Source organism: Pteronotus mesoamericanus, unplaced genomic scaffold (genome assembly GCF_021234165.1).
Source record: "Pteronotus mesoamericanus isolate MK-2021 breed Mesoamerican mustached bat unplaced genomic scaffold, CSHL_Meso_final contig_182, whole genome shotgun sequence".
Classification (NCBI taxonomy): Eukaryota; Metazoa; Chordata; class Mammalia; order Chiroptera; family Mormoopidae; genus Pteronotus; species Pteronotus mesoamericanus.
This window is the reverse complement of record NW_026555078.1, coordinates 7514564-7533154: the sequence shown is the minus strand read 5'-3', so window position 1 is coordinate 7533154 and position 18591 is coordinate 7514564. Positions and strand designations below refer to the sequence as shown.

At 43.6% G+C, this 18591-nt stretch overlaps 1 protein-coding gene across 1 annotated transcript in view; it reads right to left on the bottom strand.

Annotated features, from left to right (window-relative positions):
* PTPN21 (protein tyrosine phosphatase non-receptor type 21) overlaps positions 1-15929 on the bottom strand; it is a 61626-nt gene extending 45697 nt beyond the window's left edge. Inside the window, exons 1-2 of the mRNA XM_054567181.1 lie at positions 15622-15929; positions 11204-11581 (exon numbers count right to left, since the gene is read on the bottom strand). Coding sequence (XP_054423156.1) covers positions 11204-11383 — 180 coding nt within the window. The 5' untranslated portion in view covers positions 11384-11581; positions 15622-15929. The remainder of the gene's footprint in view (positions 1-11203; positions 11582-15621) is intronic.
* Positions 15930-18591: the final 2662 nt, after the last annotated feature.

Genomic DNA, 18591 nt, shown 5'->3' with positions numbered 1-18591 from the left:
GTTCTCTTGTCTGGCTGCACATCGTGGCTCAAGAAGCCCCCATGTTCATCCAACAGCCGTGCAACCAGGTGTTGCTTTGGAAAAATCTCTCAGAAGGGAACTCTCCCGGGGCGTATTTCATCAGCCCCATACTTCGACGCCACCGGGGACCAAGCTCACAAAAGGCTTCCTCTCACCCAGCTCTGCCCCCAGCACTTCGGGCAGGCATTCCCCAGGGGGGGCTGCTGGCTAATCATGATTTGTGCTTCTTCTCAGGCTTAAGTTTCTTAGCATGATGTGACTTTAAAAACATGTTTTAAGCAAGATAATACATTGTAGTAATTAAAATAAATGACGAGTACCTCAAGAGTACTTAACACCATGTCCATCCGATCTGGGAGGCTGCAGTGTGCCTGGCTGTCCTTAAGGGCACGGGCTCCATGGCAAGACACCTGTCACTTGCCCAGGGCTACATATTGCGAAGAAAGATGCCCACCAAAGAGCCAGATGAACCATTCCGGTTGTGATTCCTGCCATGTAACCATGAGCAAGTTGCTTAACACCTCTGAGTCTAGGGGAGTGTACTAGCACCTCACTCACAGGACTGTGGAGGATCAGAATAAGCAAAAACATTTAAAGCACTTAGAAGAGTGTCTCACACACAGTAAGTACTCAAGTAATATGAGCTTTTCGTATCATAGTTTTCAAATTCCCTTAAACAGTATAAAATTTCATGTTCCATCTCCTTTAGCATAGGAAATTCTACACCTAAACACTTCCTTCACTAACAGGGTTTTGTTTTTGGTAACTTTTCCTTTTCTCTCTCTTTTTCTTTTAAAATATATTTTTAGAAAATACCAACACTTGGATTGGATTTTTTTTTTTTTAAGGACAGTGGCAATGGCTCAGTGAAAAAGTAGTGTGTTGTTGAGGAAGAGTGCTCACCTGGAGCTGGGGGACCCGAAATTTCGCCAGGGGCCGTTGCTGACTAGCCGCCCCAGCCAGGCACGGGGACTACAGTAGTGTGCGGTAAAGTCTGCATTCTGGCGGTCGGTGACCAGTATCAGACCCACAGCAATATATCATTTTAGATATATTCTTCATTAAACGTGCTTCCATTTTCTTCCTGTTATCATATAGTGATAAAGAATTTATGAGTGTTCTTTTTCTTAAGTCACCATTTAAACACAAGTTTAACTTTAGAATAGGTGCCAGTAATGAAAATACAGACAAGTCAAACATACACTTGTCTAAATATTACCTTTCAGTGAAAAATATGGGTGAATGGGGTTATTTTATAAATAATTTACACCAAACTCTAGCAGAAAGAAAGAGGATGTTATAATGAATATCTTAATTTTCAGTGCTGTAACTCTGGATTTAACTGGCTGACTTACTAATAATACCTGGGGAGGAAACTCGACTTCAGGTGGGAAGCACACCTAGAGCATACAGGTACCATATTACCAAGTTGTACACCTGAAATTTATATAATGATATTGAGCAATGTTATCTCAATAAATTTAATAAAAACTTAAAAAATAAAACCATCACTTTTCTTCAATCAAGTTTTTCTCAGTAAATTATTCCAACTAAAGAAAAAAAATTCTTGAAAAAGAATAGAAATGGCTAAAGAAAAATAACTTTGCAGTAAAAAAGAAAAATAAGGCAGAGTTGACAGTTAACAAGTGTCTTGTGTCAGGATCTCCCTTTGGTCTGGACGCTGCCCATTTGGTTCCCTCCACCGAGACTGTGGAAGGAGGAAGGAAGTCAGCTACATTCAGGATTAAATTAAACACATGTAAAGCATCTAGTGCAGCGCTTGGCATATGGTCAGTACCCCATAAATACCTGATATTCTTACTATCACATGCAACCATATCACATACAAAAGAAACAAAATCACACAAGTACCGCAGGGATTTGAACCCAAGTTTATCTGGGACCAAAACTCTACCTTGTTGCCTATAAAACCCCACTTTGTCAACTGCAGTTAAATTCAATCTGCTGAAAATTCACTTGCATTAAAAGGAATTTTCACGTCCAAGCCTGAGCCGTCTAAATAATTGTAACAAGGACTAAGCAAAGACAAGTTGTTTTATATTCACAAAGAAAATAGGTTGCTGCCACCCAGCATGAAGTTACTTGTGAATTTTCTTACCCAGCTCAGTTTAAGCTTGTTCAAAATGGCACAGTTACTGTGTCCTATTTGTATATCATTATAAATGCTACACAGCTTTCAGTGATCTCATCTCGGTAACCTACTGCTCAAAGTACCACAAACCCTCAACAGGCAACTTACTTCTACTACATGCTGCTACTTCTCACATAAAATTTGTGACATGCATAGTTTCTTCTAGTGAAATCAGCATCTTCAGCTAATCCTTAAAATTTAAATTGACTCTGAATATCCTACCAGTTTATTAAACAATAAATCTAAGTGACATTTATTTATGAACAAGCTGCTAGGAAAACCAAACAGGAAAATATTTGCTAAACCAGCTGTGCTGTATCAGTTTGATGGGATTTCAAATCCACTTGTTTATGACAAAAATTGAAGTTGTTTTTAAGAGTGAAGTCATTGCCCTGGCTGGTGTGGCTCAGTGGATTGAGTGCCAACCTGCAAACCAAAAGGTCACCAGTTCGATTCCCGGTCAAGGCACATGCCTGGGTTGCAAGCCAGGTCCCCAGTTTGGGTCATGCAAGAGGCAACCAATTGGTGTACCTCTCATACATTGATATACCTCTCACACACTGATGTTTCTCTCCTTCTCTCCTTCTTTTCCCCCTTCTCTAAAAATAAATAAATAAAATATTTTTTAAAAAAGTGAAGTTGTTTTTATAAGTAAAATTGTTTGGGTAACAGTGAGGTGAGCCATGTGAGGATATCATCTCATGTGTTGTGTTTGATAAGCCCTCAGTAGCTGTGGAGGAACTCCACTGGGGCTTATCGAAAAGAATATATGGAGAAACAGCTATGGCAGGGGATATTTAGATGATAAATACCAAGAGTTTGTGAGGACTATTGAGAATGTTCGGCCTGGGCAAGGCCACCCTTTGCTGATCTAAATAGCTCTCAAAAGACCTCTGGAGCATTAACTCCTCCCCTGACAAAGGTGACTTCTACCAGCAGTGGTGATAGCTGTGCAGGGGTCCCATGAAGGACATCTTGCCCCTCAGGGTCATGCCTTTGTTCCCCAACAATGTGCTCTAGCAGCAAGCGACTTCTCCTGCGGTGCTGGCAGTTGGGCGTCAGCTCTCGGTGGGCCACGCTGAGTGCCAACTTGTAAAAGGCACACTTCAACTAAATTCAGACTCTATCGGTTTCATCTCCCCTTGCCTGGAACAAGAGTATAATTAATCTATCATTGTTTTGGAGTACTTACTTCTTTATCGACTTATTAAGAGACATTAGCCTGCATGCTACTAGCCTGTGAAATCCTCGCAGTGAACCTGTGTTAAGTAAGTTGCCGGCAAAGACAAACTCAGTCTTGGAGCATAACTTTGCCCCTCAAAACAAGAACTTGGCATATTGCTAAAAAGTGATATAAGCAAAGGCCTAGTAGGGTGTATATCTGACAAGAAGAATGAAGTATAAAGCTCAAAAATTGGCCAGGTAATTTAGTTACTGCATAAAGGAAGCATGAGCCATCCATTCATTCATTGAAGGACATCGCATACCTACTGCTAGGCTGCTTGGTGGGCACAAAGGTGCTATCTGGTAGGGAAGACAGACGTGGACCTACCCTCAGAGGCGCAATGAAGGAATCCTGTTCACAACCTCCTCCCTTTTCTCCTTGAAAGGAGTTTTTTGTTTGGTTTATTTTCCTTAACAGAAAGTTGTCCCAGAGAGGAAATGAATAACCCAAAAGGCCTTTCCCCGAGATCTGAAGATAAAGGCAACTGAAAAAGGGCATTTGTGGGAGAAGGGGGTAGGGAGTATACTTCAGAGGCAAGTTATTTTCTTAAAAATATGAAGGCCTTGGACCGCTCACAGACATCCCATCCTTCCAGCACCTTCCCTCTGGAGAAAGAAGCTGTGAAACCGAGAGAAGGGAAGACTGCCTCACCCAGGAGACCTCTAGGCTGGCAGCCTGAGCTCATAGATGGACTGAAGGAGGGAGTACCCATGAGCCAGCTGAAGTTGTGTGCGAAATTCTGCATTTTCATCAGATTCTCAAGAAGGTCCATGACCCGTCTAACTTCAAAAGTCAAAGTTCAAGCAGAAGTCTGACAGGTATAAATGTAAATTCTGATTCTTTTGCTTATGAACTTTGTGACCACCCAGAGTAGTGAAGCAAATTACCCAGTTTTTCAGGACTTCAGTTTCTTCTTTTTAAAATGGAAAAGATAATGCCTAATTCATTGTGAGGATTAAACCAGATGAGCCATGTTAAGCTTCCGGCATAATAATGTTCATCCACCCAGAAGGAGGACAGCAGAAAGCTGCTAAAGCTTCTAGTATTAGAAGGAATGAAATCTGAAACCTCAGGCACCAAGGACTATGACAGAACTTAGAGCCTCCAGAACACCGTCAGTTCCCCATATCCGCCATTTTGTAACTCAACTCACGAACCTCCTGATATGAGCAAATTCACAATTCCACACGGTCGTGAGACTACACTGCCATGTCAGACTGTAGGGGAGATTCAAGGACGTCTCTAACGTCTCTTAGGTGGAAAACCCAATACTGAGAGAATAATATCTCAGACTGATGGCCTTTACATTTATTAGAAATGTCTTGAATACAAAAAAAAAAAAAGGAGGTGAAAGTTGAATAATACTCTACTTCTTTAAGTAAACAGGTTTCCAAATTCTGTATTAACCTGTAAGACAATATATTATTTATTCTAAAATGCATACTATCTCCATGTTTGCAAGTATAATTCCTCTACTTATTCATGTGGCTTGTTCTTAATTATCTAGACCAAATGAGAAAAAAACATCATCTAAACATCAGGAAAAATCCTTGCTCATTTATAATCAGCTTTGGACTTTGGAAAGCATTCTTTATCTGGGGAAAGAGCCCAATCTAAGACTTATAGTTGCTTCAGATGGTCCAATAGCTCTAGCTAAAAGTGTTTACTGATCTATGTCTATATGTCAATCCTATCAGTTTTGTAACATACATACTGAATTAATAATTACCAGCCCAAAAGGTTAAAAAGTCTGTAGGTAATTACACATATTTCAGCTATTTTTAGAGTCCAAATGAAAACAGCTAGTACAGAAGGAAATGCGTACGAAATTCTTGAGGTCTACTCAGGTAACAGTCAAGATAAGGTCAGTGGATATTTGAAATACCTGAGACACTAATTTAAAATAAAACACTCTGATGGCCAAGAACACTTTCTAAAGTTGCACTTGAGAGTAATGGCTTGCATTATATGCTTGATTTCTCTCTCTCCCAACAAATGCCTTAGCCAAAAAATTTCCCCATCAACCAGAAAACACTATGAGAAGAATCTGTTCAAAGTTCAGGGAAGAAGTAGACACTCCCTTGATATGGCAATCTAATCTCAAGGAGTTGTTAAAACTAGATCATTTTCTAAGTGTTTCAAAAGAAGCCCCAAAGTGAAAAAAAGAAAAAATAAAAGCCTAAAGAAAAAAGTGCTTTTCAACCTCTGTTCAAAACTTTGTAAATGTTCAACTTTCTCCAGGAAATAAAACCATACAGTGTATAAAAGCTGACGAAAACTGCTATCCATGCAACTCAATGTAAATTTTTTTTAAAGGAGCCTTAATTTTTAACTAAGTAGATATTTATTCAGCAACTATGTACTGTAAGTTTTCCAAGGCACTATTCCAGACAGTGGTAAGAGATCAGTCCTACTTTGATGGAACTTACATTCTAAAGAAAATCGTGACTTACATGTGATGCACTTCAAATGCAATTTAAAAAGCATTTTTCGAAGATCTGTGGTAAACCACAATGAAGTAACCAAATAGCAAAGCCTATACTTATAATTTTTAAACGAGAGGCCATAGTAAGAACTTCTAGATTGTGCTAGATTTTTTCCCTTATTCAACAAAATGCTTTGGAGGTAATTTTAGGAGTGGTTAGTACTGATCTCAACCTTGAAACTGTAGTCAGGTATATATGCCATATAAGTACACAATGAGGATCCTTCTTCCTCTCTACACACACAAAACACTCAGAAATAGCTGAAAGACAACTGAGCTTTAAAATTTAAGTTATAAAACCAACACATGAAAATCAGAGCAAAAAACATGAGAAAAGGTGTCTTTGAAAGGTTTTTGGGTTTCATAACTTCCCTGTTTCCTAACCAGAGATTTAAAAGCTTAAAAAATATAGAAATAAAAGAAACAACTCTAACCACACATAAATTCAAGCTGAATAAGGACTTGAAGACCAAGTATCTCTGTAAATAAGAGACTGTAATGCCTCTAATTAAAAGCCATGGCAGCATGATAAAAATGTGATCATCAAACATAAGATTTTAAAAGAATTCTCGAGAGAGACATACCCTGAAGAAAAAATATAAACCTTAATCCACAATTTCATGAACCTTTTTTTATTTTAACCCTAGGGGTTACGTTGTAGACAAGAGGAAAGAAGTAGGCTAATAGAGAAATAAAAACCTACTAAAGCTCTGGTTTTTGAGGGCAGTGAGGCAGTAACATTGTACAAATTAATTTCAGCTGGCATGAAACAGACTGAAATATGAATGCTAAATTACAGTGGTATATTAAAAATTTAGCCCTTTAGTAATGTAAGAAGTGTGATTACCAGTGGCTACTATACTTGTTTGTGTCATAAGAACATTTTATAAACAAACATGTATTCCCTTAGGAAATGGAAGAAATGAAGATATTTACAAAAAAAGGGTGAATTGGAAAAGTGGGGGAGCCACCACTGCATGGAAGAGTCACCTACAGTCACAGTTATGGAAAATGACACTCACTGAGAGCTTCCAAAATACAAGGTCCTCTGCTAAACATTCTACATTTAACATTGACTCCTCACAACCACCGTCAAGTAGCAATGTTATTATTCTCAGTTTAGAGATTAAAAAAACAGTGGACTTGGGAAATTAAGTAATTTGCCCAAGGTCACACAACTCATCAATCAGTGGCAGCACCAGGGGCCAAATCCGGATGTTTCTGATTCAGGGGCAAATGTCTCAATCACGCTGTTGATCTTCTCAAGAGGCAAACAGAGGCAGCACCCCACTAATCACTGCCCAGAAAAACTACCCAGGCTCCAAGGAACCTGCCTGGTCCGGAGGCCGTCCGGTTCCCCTTCATGAAGATATGAAAGGTTTTCAGGGTAACCTCTGTTCTCTAATTTCATGCTCACCAAACAACCTCGTGGCTCTGGTTCCCAAGTGGCCTGTCTATGGGGGGGATCATGGCACGCACACTTGGGGCCCTTGGCGGTTCCATAGCTCGTGGTTAATTACTAAGCTAGCACCCTGGTTTTACATGTCGCTATCGGTGAGCAGGGCTAACACAGGCCCCGCTCCCTGAGACGTTAGGTTTTCAAGCCTGATCTCCTCACTCTAGAATGTGCCGATTCCGTCAAGGTAATACCGCCCCCTGGGAATGGCTGTGTCCAGCTGACACCCTCTTGCCTCACTACCTCCATCGGACCTCCAGAACGTATACTTTCAAGACTGGAGGGAAATTTTTCTAATTCCGCTGAACTTCCATAAAGCCTTCTACGGCCTCTCTTGAAAGTATTGTGAAACTCAGAATGTATGATATGCAGAGAATTTCAGCAGCTCTCTGAGAGGCTATTGCTACAATAAAAAGCAATATTTTTCTATGAGGATACTTTTTCCCCTTTTTAAAAGTCACTTTTCCATAGTTCAACTGTGGTGAATTTAGAAAACAATTAACAATCTAAGTCAACTAAATTGAATATAAGTACATATTAATCTTTCTGTTTTAAATTTCTTAATGTATTATATTTCAGACCAAAAAAAAAAAAAATGAAGACTACAAAACAAACGTCATATACCCACACATCCAGCTTAAGAAATAAAATACTACCGATAGAGTTGAAGCCAGTGGATATAGCGTTATAATGGTATTATCATGTAGCCTTGTGACTGTCATAATAAAAGTCAAATGGTACTCAGTGAAGCAAGAAAAGTAAAGACTTTTTCTCTCCCAACTTAAATTTGAGCAGTAGCAAAGCGTATCCGCCAAATCTATATACTATGATAATTCTAAGTTTGCTTGATGGAAGAGTACTCTAAGACAACAACATACCAATATCTCTTGGTATGACTCTTATCCGCGATGTATGGACACGAACTCAGAACAGGTGTTGCTGACTCAGATTATTTCTGAACAGTCATTCAGTAAGATTAGGCCTGGGGCTTGAGCCACCTGTTTATATGCTACAGAACACAGCTTCTGAAACTTTGAAAGGAAAAATTTGCTATACAAACTAAGTTCCTAACCATGACTGTCATTAAATGTTGGAAATGGTGGGAAAGCCTGTGCAGGGGCAGGACATTTTCTAGGGATCACATGTGTTCCCTCTCAACACACTCTACACCCTTCTGTTAAAAATCATTATATACCCACAGCTGTATAAAGTTGCTCATTCCTGAGTTTGATAACATCAAACAAGGGATAGTAACTTCTTGACCAAGAGAGAATGAAGGCAATGCCTGTGGGCTCAGTTCAACCTGTATTTACTGAGCACATTCCAGGCCTAGTACTCTGGGTACAAAAATAAATTAACCACGGTTTCTCAAGATGTTGACTCTGTAGTGGTTGTAGGCAGGCCTGGTGCATGAGGAAAAAATTACAGGGAAAGGAAGCCAAAATAGGGTAAAAGGAAAAAATGGGTGAAGGATGCAAGAACGATGAAATAAATCGTTCTCTTTAGTAAACAGGAGCAGTCGCTGAGGCCAGCTCTTCTGGTTTACTTTCTCCTCCTAGGACCGCTCCATCTTGGGCTCCTTCCAAGGCTCCCCCTCTAGTCAACCCTGAGGGTCTGCTCCATCTTCTCTCCTGGACAGCCTCACATGTTCTCCCAGCTTCAATTAATTAACTGACCTTGGCTGATGATTCCAAATATCCTCTCTCCAGCCTGGCTTCTCCCATAAGCCCCAGACCCACATATGCCTCTGCCTGCTCACCATCTCAGCTGGCATCTCAAAGTCAGTACTTTCAGAACTAACTACACACTACGCACCTCTCCTCATCCTCCTCAAACCAACTCTTCCTGTTACGTTCCCTCCGTTAGAGCCCCCACCATTTACGGGAAACCTAAGTATCAGCCTGGACCCTGGCTAGCCCTTGCCCAACTCAGGAGGTAGGTCCTGAATATCTCCAGGTTCCACCCACTTCTCTCCATCCCCATCCAAATCCAAGTGACCACTATATGTACCACAACTAAGTCTTTCTAATCATTTCCTAGAGGCCTCACTCTTTCCAAAAACTAATCGTACCACACCCTTGTTTAAAAGCCCTTCACTGACTTTCCTCTTACTTACAGGACAAGCCCAAACCCTTTAACAAATCCCCCCCGCCCCACCGAATTACACGGCCCCTGCTCTTAGCGTCTTCTCTCCCACTTCAGGCTCCGTAGATCATGTACCTCATGTCTTTGGCCCTGCCCAGTTCCTTTGTTGGAAGTCTTTTCCAGTCCCCGACAGGACCACCCTGCCCCAGGCTTCAGGGGCCAGCGCAGACATCACTTGCCCTGGGAAGCGTTCCCTTTGCTGTCCCTCCCTATTGTCCACAGCACACTCCATGCCACTATCATAGCATGGGTCAGGCCTGTTTTTACTAGTATAAACACTAGGGTAAGCTCCTAATACATATGTGCTTGGCACTTAAGTCTTCAATATTGAATCATCAAATGATTGGATGGTCACCAGAGGCACAGTTTATTGCTGACTTTTTATGAACTACAACATCAGTGGGATTTCCAGTTAGGAAGGTAGGTGTTCACGTGAAAGAACCAGTTTCTCCACCTTTCTCTCACCCTAGGACCAGGTGGCCAAAGGATGGAAGGGTCCTAGATTTAATTAGAGCCCTATTCCTCACAGGCCTTACATAATATTTTAAATTTAAGACATTATGTGGATACTTGAGGACTCTACAACTTCCTATTGACTAGATTAGGGGTTTTCCAGGGCAAACCTCCCCATGATTACTATAACAGACTAGTTATTAGAGCTAGGCTTTACCTGCACATTAAATCATGCAACCACTCTGAGGATTAGGAACCTCTAGTAATTCCCATGGTTCAGGTGAGGGAACTAGAGCCCAGAGAGATCAAATAGCTTGCCCACTGTGACACAACCAGAATTCAGACTCAGGCAATATGTCTCTAGAATCTTGGCCTGGCCTGTGGAAAACAATGTACTGGCCTGTTGAATGAATGAATAAAGACAACGCACTGTACTATATCAGGATGACCCATATCAGATTATGCTGGGTTGGCCAGGAAGTCCATATGGCTTTTTCTGTAAAATGAAAGACATTTTTTTCATTTTCACTAATAACTATTGATTTGGATATTTTGACTATGTCAGCTATCTCCTGCTATTGGCTTATAGTGGGGAGAGGCCAGGGGTGCTGCTAAACATCTTCCAATGCATAAGACAGCCCCACAGTACAGAATTACTTGGCCAAAATGTCAATACTACCAAGAAACTTTGCACACCACTTTTGACACATTTGATCAGTCACAGCACCTTCTCCATACACTGCACAAATCTTTTTCTGTGTATTTCAGTTGCGTTTTTACCTTTCAAATAATGAAGCATAATACACCAAAAATGTTGTGTATTTTCTTCTATCTTCAATATTAAAATGGCTGCAGAGAAATTCACCAATCTTGATAAGTGTTTTTTTAAATGCATGCTGACAATACAATCTAACAAAAGTGTTTCAAATGAAGTTAAAGACAGCTAAGCACTACTCAAGCCAGCATAGGTATGGACTTTTTGGCCAACCCAATATTAGAAAAAGGAAACATGATCATCCAAAATGCATTCATATTTGATTCTCCAAAATTACATTTTGGGGGAACATATAAACATTTTTAAAACTCCAGAGGCCCCTTGTTCTGTATCCATTCCTTATTCATGAGCTGTGGGCTTGCAGGCTCAACTCAAGGTACTGCTGGGCCAGGGACACGCTTTGAGAACGCACAGCCAGCATACATTAAAGTGGCTGGGACAGGAGGAGAGAAACCAGGCCAGAGAAGCCTGCAGCCTCTTCTGCGGCTCACCTCCCGGAGCTCCAGCCTCTGGGCCACGGCCTCCAGGCTCTCCTGACCGGTGCTCTCCACTGACAGCGTGAACTCCACAAACTCGTTGTTGAGCAGCTGGATCCGGGCAACCAGGCAGCTCTTGCTGGACACAGTGTAGCGCCGGGTGCGTTTTAGTTTCAATCCAAATGGCAGCGGCATCTTCTCTCTTCAAGGGTGAAGGGGTAACGAGGGAAAAGCACCGCCACCAATGCAGGGCGGGTGCCGGAGGAGGAGGGCGATCCCCTCCTGCCCGGAGGGGTGCTGCACAGTCTCGGGCTGCTCACCCAGCAGCTGCCGCCGCCATTAAAACGCAACTGAGTCTCCAAAGGCCAGGTGAAGGGAGCATCCACGCCAGGGCTGGAGAGAGAGGAACACTGGTTACACAGGCCATGGCAACTCTGGACTTTTAAAAATAAACATCGATAACGCTATAGGCAAAGGATGACCTTTCCCTCACTTCTGGAAAAAGAAGGCATGGCATGAACAGGGTCTGGGAGGCAGTGAGGGAGTTTACACCAGGCTGTGTTAGACCCTCACCCATTCCTCCCAGCAGTGGCAACGACCACCTGTGGCTGCGTCAGGATTACAGGAGGGAGTTGCTGGCGCTACCACAACTCCAAACTAAGTCGCTAGCATTAGTGGTACTGTTTCTATGTTAGATAAGGCTTTGTCTTTTCATAGTTAACTCTTTTTGTCGCCCCAATACTCCAAACGTAAGGATCTTTCGTCCTTTGGTGATATAACTACAAAACACCTCCAAAAGAGCTAGAATCAAGTCTCAGTCCCAAAAGGCAAATGAACCCTGAGCCCAAATGAGAGGCATCATCCCCTCTAACGTATATGGCAGCTGTGAGGCTCAAAGGAGGTGAGGCGCTCAACAAGCATTTGTAAAGCCCTTTCTGGTTTATAAATACTGACGTCATCGAATGGATTTATTTACAAACGACTCACAGAGGACCCTACAAATGCTTGTTGTCCGATTACCACCAGGAGTGTGCAAGTTGTGAAAAGCGCGACCCCATCTACTCTCCGAGCAGGCTGCCTACAGAGGTGGTAGGCCTTCACCTAAATAAAGGGACAGCCCAGGAGGCGGGAGAGGATTTAAACCCCATCCCGGTTTAACGAGGGGCGGACGGGCTCAGCCAGCCCACGCGGCTAAGAGCGCAGCGGAGAGCACAGGCTTCGGCTCCGACTCCCCGCGGGCAAGCAGACGGCGTGGCCCGGCCAACGCGCAGCCTCCGAGGATCCGGAACCCTCCGCCCGCGGCTGAGTTTCCGGACGGACGCTCTAGGGCAGGGCCGGCCCGGCCGCTCCCGGAGGGAACTTTTAAAGGACCCAGCCCGAGACCCCACAGGTGGTGGGAAAAAGTGTGCGCGGACCGTGGGATTCCCGTTTTGGAGCTTCCGGAGTCCAAAATACGCGATTTACAACGTTTTTAATCACACCTCTTGGTGGCCACTCCTGAGCTGAAGTACACGGGCCGTGAGCGGCAAGACGGGGTTTTTACATTCGCCGGATGTTTTTCCTCCTCAGCGAGGCGACAGAATCCCGGGATAATTCCCACCCTCCGTTTTCTTTTGAGCAGAGGCTGCCCCAGAAGACGAATCGTTCTGCGAGGCTCGGCAGCGGCCGGTGGCCCTGAACTTGGGTCGGGAAGCCAGCGGAGGGGCAGGCCCGCCTCCCGACCCTGTCATCTGGCAGGCGCAGACTCCAGGCCTCTCGCCTTCCTGGAGAGTGGGAAGAGGGGGGAATGGATCCCAGATTCCTCCTTCCCGGGCCTCTTGTCCGCTCTCCAGACCGCGCCTCCGCCCCAGAGGTGATGGGCGCTCGGGGCTGGGGGCCGGCGGAGCTGGAGAACGTAGCTGAGCTCTTACACTAGGCTGTGCCCAACAGCGTTTTGGACCTGCCTCCCACAAAAGCGTATTGCGCCTCCGAGCGCGAGGCAGCGGTGTGGGCGCGGGGAGACGCCGAAGACGAAGCCTCAACCATCGCCGCCCTTAAGGCGATTACACGCGTGCGGTATTTACACACGGGGTCAGTCTCGAAGGAGGCCCCAACCTCGGTTTTCGCAGTCTGACTTTTTGTTTATTTGTTTTTGTTCCTCGTGTTTTGGGTTTTGAGTTCTGGTTATCCCCAGAGAGCCAAAATAAAAAATAAAAGTTAAAAACAAGTAATGGAGGAGGAAGGCCAGAGGAGAAAAAGAAAACCGGAACGACCTCCAGCACTGGTAACAGCATTTTCTGGGTGCCTTCTACAGGGAAAAGCATCATACCAAGGAGGGGAATAGAAAATAAATATTATGGCCTCCACCTGCAGTTTTTAACGCTCTTTGCTATGTCAGGGTATAAACTAAATAGACAGGTGTGGCAAAAACGAAAAAAAAAAATCAAGAAATGAGAACCTTAATACTTTAAATTAGTGTTTGTATCAATTTTAAAAGATTGTATGCACATAACATACACAGGATCCAGCACAAATAATGCCCCTTTTTATTACAAAATCATAAGCATGTAATTCTGTAACATAACAGTATCACACTCAAGCACGCTATCTGACATTTTAGGTGAAATGTTCAAATTAAAATTATAAATTATTACACACATATTATTACCCTACCAACCACCCTCAAAAAGGCGTTACTTCTGCCGCACCCTGGATATACTTAAATACCCTTTCATGAAATGAGGTGATGGATTGCAGCTTTTATACAAATTATGGAAACTGGAAACAGTATTAAGTACTGTAGATGAACAGACAAGATATTGTATAGATGCAGAGGAAACATGAATATTAGTATTAAGGGTGTTCAAATATGGTCATCTTTTTACTGCAAAGATAGAACGATACCTTAAAGGCGGTAGATAGGACACAATGCAATTTAATTATTAACTTAAGCTCTGATTAAGCAAACTCCAAGTAAAACTTTCAATTGTCCCTGAGATTTGAAATGTTTTACAGCATCAGGGATAAAGAAGAGCCAATGTGTTCTCTTTTTTATTTTGGTAGATGTTATGATGTAATTGAAAAAGTTGAGGGCTTGTGTTATGTTTCAGGTGCGTTCCCCGCCCGCACCCAAGATCTATCTGTAAGAATAGCTTGCTTTTTGCTTATTTATATAAACTTACTGTGTTAAAACAATGTTTTGCTTAATCACAAAATTATCCATGATTTACACATCTTAATTTTCATTTATGTACAATATTTGCTACTAAATGATGTCATTAAGTTATAAATGTTTGGATGGACTAGTAGAAATTTAGGATGCTTTTTGGAGAATCTGTTTCAGGGGCAAAATAGTATGTAAAAATTTGAAAGGTAGCTGGGTCTTGAGTTATAAATTACCTAACTACTAAACAATTTATTAGCTTCTGAAGGAAAAAAACTAGGATACTTTGTTTCTCTACAAAACCATTCTGTTATGTAATAAGAAAACAGATACATATTAAATTCTGTTCAAGTTTTCAAAAGACAGTCGGAGATATTTGTGAATTCATTTTAATGTCTTCTTTTCACAGCCCCTCTCAAAAGTTTCTCAAATGCACTTGAACTCTGAATCCTGGAGTTTCCTCCCTTGCTGAAAAGCTCTTCACCATGTGTAATTTTGCCAATGATGCTTTAAAATAATCACTACAAGAGTCTATGATATTTTTAGAGCAATACATACATCTATAGCATTAAATCAAACGCATGTTTCTCAAGGACCAAACATTTGTACGTAGATACTCGAGAACGACATGCCCTAGAAACAAAACATACAGCTATCTTCAGAGTGAAATTACTGTCATATCTGACACTTCAAAAAAAAAACTGTCAACAACTAGGAGGCATACAGCGGTTGTCGCTGGGAGCACACGGAGTGTCTTGAACGTTTGAGAGCATACGCTATTATTATAAGGCTTTCTCAGCAAAAAAGAAAATAAGACGCGCATGCCAAGAACTTCTAATCAGGATCTGCAGGAATCACAAGTCGGAATTTGCAGACCCAAGAATTCTTTTGTCCAGAGTAAACACTCTTTGCTCCAAAAACAAACAAGCCGTCGCCCAACAGTCCTTCCCGAGTCCCCTTCTCCCCTAAGTTGCCGGGCAAGTTCGCACTCAATAGTCCGAGGCTCAAATATGCCTAAGACTTTTAAAACCCTGATCCAGAATCAAGCCGCCACAATCGGGGGAGAGTTCGGAACCGACGCTCGAGACCTCCTTCAGAAATTACTCAAGCAGATCACAGAGAACCTGCGAAAGGAAGACTTTCCTCTTTGTTACGCTCCTGCCACCGGTCGGTAGCCGGGACCCGTCCTCCACGGCTGGCGACGCGCTCCGGGGCCCCGGCTGCGGACACACCCCACCGCTCGGCCCCAGCGCCCGCCCTCCGCCCTCCGGCCGGGGCCCCGCGCCCTCACCTGCTCCGGCTCCCGCATCCTCCGGGCCGCGCGCCCCGCTCAGCGGCCCGCCTCCCGGGACCCCGCCGCGCGGCCGCCGCAGCCGCGCCCGCACCGCGGCGCGCTCATGGGGCTCGTTAGCCACACTTCCTGTCTCCCCGCACTCGGCCCGCAGACCATTCCCCTGGGCAAGCCCGGCGGCGGCCGAGGCGAGGGGAACCGCCCGGAGGTGGGACCCGCCGGCGAGGAGCGGCGCACAAAGAAAGCGCGGGGCGGCAGGAAGACCGGCCGACGGGCTCGGGACGCGCGACCGGAGCAGCGGAGCGGCCGGGCCGGGCGGGCGGGCGGGCGGGCGGATCTGGGGAGGCGGCTGCGGCCCGTGACCTCAGAGAGTTGGAATGCGGGCGGCGGGGCGCGGGGGAGGCGCGGACGAGGCGCGGACAGCTGCGCCCGCCCGCCCGCCGGGGAGGGGGCGCGCCGCTTCTTTTTTTAATCATATGACCACTTATTTTAAGAGTTGCCAAATAAAGCAAGGCTTTTAATACAAATGAGGGGAAGGGGATATTAATTCTGTTCCAGGTAAAGGGTGTTATTCCTGTGTTATTAGGCGGTTCGTAAAATGCTATTATTGCTGGACTTTTTCGTTTACTCTTGTACGTGTCTGAAAACAATTGAAACGTTCCGTTTCATCTTTCCAGGCTTACCCCATATCTAAGGATTCATTTACCCCCATAAAAAAAAAAAAGGGAAAAACGCTAGTACTGGGTGGGAAAGTCCCCTTTCTCCAAAATGGGTTGATATGCCTCAAATAACCCGTGGGTCTCAAAAAAAGGGAAAAGTTGTATGCGTATGCGATACAAAGTTAGAACTATAGAGGATGGGGAATCCAGCGTCAAGATGTCTAGGTTCAAATCTCAGTGCCAACACCTGCTCGCGGGTGACCTTGTGCAGATCTCTTAACCGCTCTGCGCGCACTTCCTCTTCTAAAATGGGACTAAAATTTTCACTGTCCAATAGCTATTGTAAAATAGGTAATTTCATTTAATTCTACACCCTAGTAGCAATGTTTATTATTACATGACGTTATTACACTGTCCTATTATTATCACTGTAATGCAACAGTTAGCCAGGGAATAAAGCTGTGGCCCCGACACCAACACAACAGGGTGCTGGATCTCTCCTTGGCATGTGGTTTGAGACTTTGGAGCAGAGAAGCTTCTGTGTGAATGATTTTCTAAAATACTGTTGTTTCTGGAAAGCTTGTTTCTGTTACATCTCTTTTAAATCTCATTTTCTTCTTCAACAGTTAACAGACACTTACTGAGTACTTACAATAAGTCAGGGTCCCTGGACACACGGGACTCCTGGTAGAGTGGGTGATGAACACGCCTACACACCACACACACAGGACGCAGGGGGCCTCAATGGTGAGCGCCACCCTGGAGGGAGAAGCGCTCTGGAAGGACAAAGCCTGGGCAAGATTCAGGTTGGGTCATGCAGCTAAAGGCACCTAAGATTACAGGTGTTTTTAATGGAAAAAAAAAATTGTGTTCATAATTGATATTTCAACTGGACACTCTGAGGGGCTCAATTTGTGTGTAAGGAAAGAAAAAGAGACATGAAAACCAGTCACGTTTCTGGTCTCCCAACCTAGAAAAATTGAAATTGTGTGTGATTCTTCTCCCTTTCTCATCCAGCCTGTCACTAAGACCTGAATATTTCTTCCTTTGAAATGTTTCACAAATTTCCTTTCCACTCTGTTCCTCCACATCCCCTCCCCCGTTCTAATCCAAACCCTCATCATTTTACATCCGGATTACTGCAACAAGGGTGGCCTCCTTGCTTCTGCTTTCTCAGCTCTCTGCTGTTTCCAGGCTATTACCAGGCTTGCCTCTCTCTTGGGACCCCCAAGGCTAAGTCAGCTTTTCTCCCTGACCTTTAGGGCCTTTCTAAACTGGCCTCGGCCTCTCAGACCATCTTTATTTCTCTCCTCTCCCAAGTGCTCCCATCAAGCCGCTCTCCTGGCCCGGAGCCCCTGCTGCCCACCCGCTTCCATTTGCCTAAGCCTTCCGTTTCTCTCCAAGCCTCAACTCCAGGCTGTCTGCTTCCAAGACAGCTTTCTAGCCACCCCATTCCACAATGACCGCCATACTTGGCAACAACTTTAAAAACTGTTTCGTGAAGGCTTGTTTTATATCTCCTCGAATTCCTAGGACACTACTCTGCAGAGAGTAGGCAGTAAATAAACACGTGTTAATTGAATTGGAAAGAAAATAAAAGAATTTTAAAAATAGAAAATGATCGTAAAACCCAAGGTTGTTAGATAACTGAGTTGAACTTCTGCCCTCATAATCCACACGTGTCATTTGCTGACCAAGTACTATAGCTGTTTTCCTTCAACCACATTCATTTGACAGTAACATCCTCATGAGTAGCCACTAGAACGCTTTCAAAGTGTTACACATGAAGTTATTATTTGCTTATGTTCATATGGAAGGGAAGTAATTTATATGGTTGGATGCAAAAAGATACAAAAGTGTGTAAGTAAAAAGTCTCCACCCTGCCTGCTAGGTACCCAGCTCTCCTCCTGAGGGTAACCAGTGGTGCTACCATAATCCTATGTATCCATCTAGAAATATTTTGTAGATATGTAAACAATTGCATATCTGTATCTTTCTCCTCTTGTTACCTGGAAAGTGGCATATTACAAATACTTTTTCATATGCAGGTAATTATTATTCAAATAAATAAATTAAAACTTACAAAAGGAAGTCCTGTAATAAAAAGAGGGAAGGAAATTGTGGTTTGGGTTGGGTGGTACATTGGCTAATAGTTTTTTAGGAGTTAAGGAATTAATCTGCCCCCAGCTGGTGTGACTCAGTAGATCAAGTGCCAGCTTGTGAACTGAAGGATCACCAGTTCAATTCCCAGTCGCAACCCAGCACATGCCTGGGTTATGGGCCAGGTCCCTGTTGGGGGGTTGTGCAAGAG